Genomic DNA, 9,995 nt, shown 5'->3' with positions numbered 1-9,995 from the left:
TTCGCAAACAGCTCAGGGAAAGCCTGTCTTAACGGTTGAGTAGCCGCCCAGTTGCTGTACCAGAATGGTGTGTTTGATCCGTTGCCAACGTTGCACTCCATTGCCCCTGCAACGTTGTGATGAAACAAAGAAGAGTAATTGTCAGAAATAATAATGTCTCTCCACCATAGGGAGTTGGATTTGTGAACGACGGATTTATCGCCTATGAGTACCTTCTTCTTTACTTCTCCGTACCGAGAAGCAAGAATGCTACGCCAAACCACCTCTTCCTCCGACAGAATCCGCCATTTCCATTTACTAAGGAGCGCAATGTTCATTACTTCCACGTTCTTTACCCCAAGGCCTCCTTCATCCCACGATTTACACACGGTTTCCCAACTAACCCAGTGTATGGGTCTTTTAATTTCGTTCCCGTTCCAAAGAAACTTGCTTTGAATGACCATAATCTCTTTAAGAATCTTAGAATGAGCCTTATAAAAAGATAAAGAGTAAATCGGGATGGAATTAAGAACCGAGTTGATCAAACACACCATACCCGCCAAGTTAAGATACAAACCCTTCCAAACGGCCAATTTATTCTTCAAAACCAAAATCAAGTCCCTCCACATTGATAGTTTTCGCGGATTATCACCGACCCTAACACCGAGATACTTGAAAGGAAGCCTATCAACTTTACAAGCAAGAAACATGGACGCCGCTTCTAAATACCTATCTTCAACGTTGCTGCCATAAATTGAGCTTTTATGAAAATTCACCTTCAACCCTGACATTAACTCGAAACCTCTTAGAATAGCTTTCATAGTCCACAAATTAGCGGTGTCACCTTCAGCCAAAATAACGGTATCGTCCGCAAATTGAATTATGTTAACCTCCTCCATTTCATTAATTTTAAAACCTCGAAAGTCACCCAAGTCAATAGCTTTCTTCATTAAAGCCGTTAGCACTTCCATTGCCAAGACAAAAAGAAAGGGAGAAAGCGGATCTCCTTGACGAAGCCCCTTTTCGACTTTAAAATCTTTAACATAAATTTATTATTAAGGAATGCCAAGAAATTTAAAACATAAACTAACATAAAACTTTAACATAAATTCAATCAAGTAAACAATTGAAGATTAACTAAGTGGGAACCAAGCTTTCAACATAATTTTGGTTAAACATCCACGAAGTTAACTTGTCCATTCTAGTTTTTTTAATTCTATTTCCACTCCAATTATAGAGAATCACTTTCGTTCGACCACTGTTTGCTGCTTGTACTAGTGCGACACCACTCTCGTAAAGGCACAACGGGGCTAGAAAATATTTATCTTGAATACGAATATTCAAATCCTGATAACTTACTTTAAGAAATTGAGTCCAAGAATTTTCAATTCCAAATTCCGTCATCTTCCATATAATAAAATGGGTTTCTTGAGTATGGTGACTAAAATAGAGAGAGTCTCCCAACACATGAAGAGTTGGTGAATGAAGTGAAACTTCAACAAAATCTTGAGGGGGAAGTAACTTGCTATATGTGTCGGTACTCAATTTCAACGAGATAATCACAATTTGTTGAGCAATATCTCGGGCCAACAGGATGATAGTGTCATTCAAAGATACATCTTCATTGTGAAAGATGCGTCAAATAGGAACACGACCACAACAATTTAAAGGAACCAAGTTAGGAAGTTGAATAATTTTCTTAACATTACAGCCGAAGCTAAGTATTTCAAACTTATTGGGATGGAAATACACAATCTTATAAGTATCAGTTAAATTAGCGTAACCAAATGAAAACTTGGAAAACCAGAGATAATCCAAGTGTTTCTTAAATATGTTAGATGATGTGTTGGTGGCTGGGTTCCATAACTGAAACAAGGTCTTTTGCCTTTGATGATCCTTCAATGAAAAAACAGAGAAACAGAATAATCCGTTGCAGGAACCAATGAATTTGTACCAGTATTTGGGGTTGGATGGGGAGTAACGTTAGGTGGAATGGATTATGGAAGGATTGTTTAGTAAAGTATTGAGGGGAAAGCGTAGGATATCAGGACCGAGAGACATGCACAGGATTTGTGTGAGGTTTCTGTTTTTCTTTGATTGTTGAAGATGTAATTTGATGAATTTAAGATCGGAGATGACGGTGTTCCATGATTTACTGACACATCTGAATTGCATCAAAGATTTAACCGGAAGGAATGATAGAATTGCATCAAATATTGTAAATATATCACTATATTGTCTATTCCTATTCTCTTAATGTAGCCAATAAAAACTAATCAATTAATTTCATTAATGAAGTGTGGTAGTAATAAAGGTAAGGAAAGACAATTAAAGTGACCTATTTCTTCCCTTCGGAAAAATTACCTATTTTTTAGGTTGAAAACATATATGAAATGAGTATAATTATTTAATATTGGACTGAAAAGAAGATGCTGAAAATGAATTAATTAAATCTGTGCCATTAATGATAAAATTTGAAAAAAATAAATTTAAACATTATAGAGATATTTATGCTTCATACTGAAATCTTTTTTTCAAGCACAAATCATAAAAATTTGTATAGGAGACATTGTAGAAAATTCAATTTTTTTATTGGTATAAACACTTACACCGTATATTATATATTATATTCTACGTATATTCCATACATCACAATTTGTATATTACAATGAAAACCAATTATTTGTTGAGTTACCACCAATTATTTGTGTTGATTTCTTAGTTTGTATTCTCCTATAGAGCCTTCGTATCTCAGCTCATGAAAAATCAAAAAAACATACCTCATATTTGTTTTTTTGAAATAAATAAAAATAGTAAAAAAAATAAAAACTAATAAATATCAGAACGATTTTCCCATTTATTTATTTGAAAACATATGGGGAAGTAACCAATCGTTAGTTGGTTCATGGTGATTGGCGCTGAGCTTGGTAGGGAGGATCGCGGTTCGATCCCCGCAACTACGACCGGGAGGGGGCTGGAACCACTTGATGCCAGAATTAATTTTTTTTTTTTAGTAAGCAAGAGATACTAAATTAATGAAAAAGGAGAACAAAGGGTTCTCCACACCTTTACAAGCGGATACGGGAAAAAGCCCGGCCAAAAGGAAAATTACAAACCAACTACTACAACGAGAGGAATAACAAAGGATCCGTTACAAACTCGTAATAGGAGAAATTGGAATGTGTAATTTTACCGCAAAACATCCACTTCCAAGTTAAAGATTTAATATTCCAAACAATATCGTTAACACTCCATCTATCCTTCTGAAAACGCACACCGTTTCTAAGAATCCAAAGAGTCCAAACACAAGCAAGCCAAATCATTCCCTCCTTCCCTTTTGTCACTTTCTTCAAACGGAAAAAGTTATGCCACTCCAAAAAATTAGCTTTGCAATCTTCCTCATCCTTCTCCTTTTTTCCCACCCAAACGGCACCTTCCAACCACACCTTCTTGACCACCCCACAAGAAAAAAAGAAATGCCTCTTGTTCTCCACACAATTGTTACAAAGAATACAATTTAAACTATCCGCGGAAATAGCCATGCCTCTTCTCACCAAGAGGTCTAAAGTAGGAAGTCTATTTCGGAAAAGTCACCAACCAAACGCCTTCACTTTAAAAGGAACCTCCGATTTCCAAAGAATCCCAAACGCCTCATGATTTTTGTCAAAAGGCCCATGAGGAGTCTGAACCCGCCTAATATACTCGTAACATGAAGCAACCGAATAAGTCGAACCCGTATCCGCCTTTCCCATCCACACCACGACATCCCTACCTTCCTAATAAATACTATCTATTTTATTCGATTTGAGAAAAACATTTATTTCAAAGATTCAAACCAATTATTTGGGACTATCATTAATGATGGTTAAAAAAAATATTCTAATGATTCAAATCAATTTGAATTAAGAAAATTAATGCTGCAATAATTACGTAATTTTGCAATATTAATATGTATTAATCACATGAAATTACATTTTTATTATAAAAATAAACACAAAAATATAAGAATAAACAATACTACATATTTTCATTGACACAATGCACACTCCAAAACAAATAAAAAATAGTAAAAAAAAACCAATACCTACATATTTTTACAAACATAGTACAATTTCTTTTTACAATTCAATTTGAGACATCTAATGAAATATATTACGTTTAGGGGCATGCAAATCTCTTAAAATTGTTTTCATTAGGGTAATAAAGTATATTTTGTGTTAGTTAATTTTTATATATTAAAATAGAAGTAATATTTAACCAATTTTTAAACACAATATATTTTAAAATTATTGTATGTTTAATTTATTTTTAAAATAAATAAATAAATCATTATTAAATAATTTATCTATAATATGGTTGAATATTTTATTTTTACTGAATCCGAAAAATAATTTCCTAAAATAAATGTAAATTTTGAATAAACTATATTCCCGGTATTTTAGCCATTTACAATTTTTCTCTTTACAATAAATTGTAATTTAAATATTAATTATTATTAATTATGATATGCCATCTAACCAAGAATATTATTATTTGTAATAAATAAACATAATTAGATAATTTTTTATCTATTAATTTGATATTAAAATGAATCATATAAATTCTTACTATAAGAAATTAAGTATTTTTTTCTTTTATTTTGTCATAACATGAGATATAATTGTTTCATCAAGTTTATCACATTGTTTTAAATAAATATTTTATAAAAAGAATAATAACTAATTTAATGAATCAACTTTTATAGTACCAAAACTATCTTGTCAAAAGTGCATAAAAAATAATCAGTCTTAAAATTGATATATTTGGTTATTATTTCCTGTATTCCGTTTTGAATTGCTATAGAACATACTATTTATTTTATTTATAATGTATATACTATTTATTTTATTTATAATGTATTTTTTTTTCAGTAAGCAAGATTTTACTAATAAAAGAACAAAAGTCTTACAAGATACAAAAGGAAGCCGAAAAAACAACAGCGGAAAATTACCCACCAAATAGTATCTAAGCTAGATAAAGCAAAGGGTTTTTGCTAAACTCGTAGAAGTTACAATTGGGCTGAGTAATATTCCCTATAAATGACCACCTCCAGAGGAGCGCTTTACACCCCCAAACGACGTCTCTAACATTCCAAACACCATTTTTAAAAATGATTTCGTTCCTACGCAACCAAAGGCTCCAAATGATTGCCAACCATATACCTCCCGCCTTTCCCTTTTTAATGTTCAGCTTTCTACAAGTGATGTATCAGGAAGAAAAACTTTCCTTAAAATCAATAACCTTACAATTGATCGTTCCCAACCAATTTGCAATTTCCTTCCAAACTAACTCCACTTCGTGACATTCCAACAGCAAATGAACAGAAGATTCGGGATTACAACCGCAAAAAACACAAGAGATATCAGAATTAGGAGAAAGGATACCTCTTTTGAGGAGCAAGGCCTTAGAGGGAATTCCGTTAGCAAAGCACCGCCAACCGAAAGCTCTAATTTTAAGGGGGACATCCACCCTCCAAATGGACTTGTAGGAAACGTCAAAAGCTCCCGGTGGGCCATACGGAATATGCATCTTGCACAAGGCCGCATAGCAAGACGAAACAGTGAATGCTGCCGCACCCGAAGGCAACCAAACAATGTTGTCGCGGACAGCAGCAGCTGGGACAGTGCTGTCACGGACAGCAGCAGCAGGAAGAATGGTTGGGACAACGGTTTCCAGCTCCCTCCGCAGACCTGCAATCTCTGCAGCAACCGAACCAACAGCTGCGTTCGAAGTTCCGAGGCTGCCCCATTTCCATAAATCGTCCAGCCTCCCCCCCATACAAGCAACGGAGACCTCCTTCAAACCAGACGCTGCATACGCCTCCGGATAACGGTATAAAAAAGGTTCTCCCTTATGCCACGATGAGTGCCAAAAAGAGATTGAATATCCGTTGCTCAAGCTGAACCTGCAATTTGAATTAAAGAAATTTACCGATTGGTTATTCCCTAGCGAGCATATGTCCGCCCACCAAACAGAACAAGAACGGTTGTGATTTAAATTACGTCTCCCATGAATGACATCAAGATTAATATCTCCGTATCGAGATTTCAACAAGCGATACCAAAGAGCATTAGATTCTTCTAATATCCTCCATCGCTATTTGTATAGAAGAGCCTTGTTGAAAACATCCAATCTTTTGATTCCTAAACCCCCCTTTTCCACCGGTAAGCAAACTTCATTCCACCCGACCCAATGCATCTTTCGTCTTTCCTCCGTTCCTCCCCACAAAAAATTACTTTGAATCTTGTTCATTTCTCTTATGACTTTCACCGGAGCTTTATAGAAGGATAGAGTAAATATAGCCAAGCTTGACAAAACCGATTTTATAAGTGTTATTCTACCGCCGAAACTCACCCACCTACTCTTCCACGAAGATAACTTCTTCCTCATTCCGTCAACCAAAGGCTTCCAAAAAATGATTCTTCGAGGATTGGAACCTATATTAATACCAAGAAATTTGAAATGCTTCGACTCCTCCCGACAACAAAGAAAAACCGTAGCCAACTCCATGAACCGTTCATTAACATTAATTCCTATAAGCTTGCTCTTATGGTAATTGATGCTAAGACCCGAAACAATCTCGAAACCTTTCAACACCGTCTTGATGGCTCATAAGTGATTCCAACTACCGTCACCAACCAATAAGGTGTCGTCGGCAAATTGAAGAACATCAATAAAACAACTCCCTTGAACTTTGAATCCCGCGTAATCCCCATTTTCCACCGCCTTATCAATCAAGATTTTAAGGCCTTCCGCCACAATCACGAAAAGAAACGGGGAGATAGGATCTCCTTGACGTAACCCTCTTTCCACCCCAAATTCCCCCGTTGGACTACCGTTGATCAAAACCGACATCTTACTAGAAAAAATTAAAACCTCCATCCACCTCATCCATTTGTCCCCAAATCCTATGCTCCTCATCATGAATCTTAGAAAATTCCAATTGACTTTGTCATAAGCCTTCTCAAAGTCGACTTTGAAAAGGAGACACTCCCTTCCCTCCTTAGAAGCAAAATCCACCAATTCGTTAGCCACAAGAACACCATCCACAAGATGCCTACCCGGGATAAAAGCGGTTTGACTATAGGAAATAATAGAAGGCATTATCTTTTTGATCCTATTAGCCAACAACTTCGCCAAGATTTTGTATATGCTACCAACCAAACAAATGGGTCTATAATCGTCTAATCCCAAAGGATTAGAAGATTTCGGGATAAGGGTAAGAAATGATGAAGTTATTGATTTAGACAAAACAACCCCGGTATGAAAATCCTTAATGCAAGCACACACATCCCTTTTAATAAAAGACCAACACTTTTGGAAAAAGAGAAGAGACATACCATCCGGTCCCGGACTCTTCGCCCCATCATAACTCCAAATCGCGCCTTTTATTTCCTCCTCCGAGAAAGGTTCTTCCAAACCTTGACTTGCCTCCGAATTTAAGCAATTGAAAGAGGCATTTTCCAAAATCGGTCTATCTTTCCAACTTTCATGAAATTTGCTTTCAAAGTGCCTCTTCACCGCTTCTTTCACCTCTAAAACCGAGCTCACTACCCCATTACTAGTGACAAAACTACTAATATGATTCCTTCTCCTTTTCTCCTTCATAACTTTATGGAAGAATCTACTATTCGAATCGCCGTCATTCAACCACTTCAATCTCGACTTTTGAATAAGCATGTTTTCTTTTATTCTAAGATTCATCCAAATGTTTTTACTAGCCTCTTTCCTCCTAGCCAAGTCTTCCGCATTCAAAACCTCCAAGTCCTCCATCTCATTTAACTCCTTAACCCCCTCTTCCACCGCCAAGTCGAACCTACCGAACACATTTTTATTCCACCATCTCAATTTATCTCTCAAAAGCCGGATCTTTTCTTTCAAGACAAAATCGCCTCTTCCAAACACCTCCATCTCCTTCCACTCCTTTTCGACAAACGGCAATAAATTCTTGTTCGAAAACCATTCGGTGTTGAACTTGAAAGGTTTAGGCCCCCAATCCTCTTTATCGACTTCTAACCAAATCGGGCAATGGTCGGAAATATCCCGGGAACCAATGAATTGGCCAACAACTCCCCACAAAGAAACTAAAGTATCAGATACTAGGAACCTGTCTATCCTGCTCTTTGATCTCCCATCCCCACTATACCAACTGAATTTGCGCCCTTTACAAGGAACATCATTAAGGCCGGAACTATCTATGAACTCCGAAAAATATCTCCTCTCTGAATCGGTGCTGGCAGCAGATCTTCCAACCCTCTCATTTCTAGATTTTACGGCGTTAAAGTCTCCCCCAAATAACCATTCACCATCAGTGTGTTTATTTTTCAGAGTCAGCAATTCTCTCCACAAATTCCTCTTCTCAGCCAAGGCACAGGATGAATAAATATTCACAACATAAAAAGAGAAGTTCTGGCAACTGACCTTTACCCCCAAGTATCCGAATCCGCAAAAACTCGACTCAACCGAAACTGTAGACAATTTCCACAGGATCAGTAAGCCGCCCGCAGCACCAACCGATGGACAAAAAGAGTAACCAAAGTTCTGACCTCCCCAGAAACTATTGGCCAACGAATCTGAAATCTCCGTTAATTTCGATTCTTGAATCAGAAAAATGTTTGCACGACCCTTATTGATAATATTACAAATCCTCTTCCTCTTCAACTTACTACCTCCTCCCCTGATGTTTAGACTTCCTATAATCATTATGAATTTTGAGATGTCGTCTTCCTTCCTACCACGATCCTCTGATGGTCCTGAATCTGATCAGAGAGCATCTCCTTCAAGCCCTTTCCCACACTGCCTGCTCCCACTCCTAAATTAATTAGAGCACTGAACATTTTGTCCTCCGATGGGGGACGAAGATAAAGTTTCAGCCTGTTATTGCAGCGGATGATGTTAGACTCACTAGAAATCTCTCCATGAGCATAGACGGTATCGGTATTGAAATGCATACAGTAAATAATAACTATAATTTTTTGAACGCTTCTTGCTTCAACTTCCATATAAAGACTTTCTTATTCCCATTTTCTCACTTCTTTGCTCGTTAAAGTCACATGACTTCTACAAGCTTTCTCCGATTTAAAGATTCCAAAAAATTATCGATGGAGATCAAACCGATGACTATTAAACATTTCCTATGAGTAGAATTCCAACCAAGATGTTAAGTGATACATTTTAATGACGCTCTTTGCAAAACCTCGCATATGAAACTGGGGTAGCACCTCATATTCAACTGAGATTAATGTAATTTTTGTAATAGTAAAACAAGGGGTGATGGTTCTATCTTCTTATGAAACATAGTACGTAGAAGCCTCATATCGTTTGTCAAACACTTTGGATGAAAATGTTATTTAAAGAGTTGAAGATTAATAAAGTTGTGAAGATCAATTTGTTAGTTGATCATAAGCTATTCATTCAAAGAGTCATTAAAGAAACAAGCACATTTCATTTCTAAGAGACTAAGTGAGCAAGAACAAGTTGGAGATTGAATACTCCACATTAGGTTATTGGGTATCCAAATTTCTTTGCTTTCTACGAAAATGAACTCCGTATATATATATATATATATATATATATATATATATATATATATGTGTGTGTGTGTCCCAAAATACTTGCAATTTTATATTTAATCTTCCAATTATATATATATATATATATATATATATATATATATATATATATATATATATATATATATATATATATATATATATATATATATATATATATATATATATATATATATATGGGGACGACTCAAGTGAGAACACTTGGTTATTATGAGAAATGAGAACAATGAATCACGACCATTAAATTTTGATTTTGTTGATTTTAATGGACTGGATTGGTTTCTCTTTCTATGTTGATTTAAAATAAATACTAAGGATCATAGAAAGAGAAACCAATCCAGTCCATTAAAATCAACAAAATCAAAATTTAATGGTCGTGATTCATTGTTCTCATTTCTCATAATA

At 35.8% G+C, this 9,995-nt stretch overlaps 1 protein-coding gene across 1 annotated transcript; it reads right to left on the bottom strand.

The window, feature by feature from the left end:
• Window positions 1-3,101: 3,101 nt before the first annotated feature.
• Window positions 3,102-3,521, bottom strand: LOC131632282 (uncharacterized). Its single transcript, XM_058903060.1, has one exon. The coding sequence runs from the start codon at window positions 3,519-3,521 to the stop codon at window positions 3,102-3,104; it is 420 nt and encodes a 139-aa protein (XP_058759043.1).
• Between the last annotated feature and the right edge of the window lie 6,474 nt (window positions 3,522-9,995).

The sequence above is a fragment of the Vicia villosa genome, unplaced genomic scaffold (genome assembly GCF_029867415.1).
Source record: "Vicia villosa cultivar HV-30 ecotype Madison, WI unplaced genomic scaffold, Vvil1.0 ctg.000924F_1_1, whole genome shotgun sequence".
NCBI classification, from domain to species: domain Eukaryota; kingdom Viridiplantae; phylum Streptophyta; class Magnoliopsida; order Fabales; family Fabaceae; genus Vicia; species Vicia villosa.
This window is presented reverse-complemented; position numbering and strand designations above follow the sequence as displayed.

Excerpts from the sequence above, each read along its gene's own strand:
- LOC131632282 (XM_058903060.1), bottom strand. The coding sequence starts at position 3,521 with ATGGCTATTTCCGCGGATAGTTTAAATTGTATTCTTTGTAACAATTGT.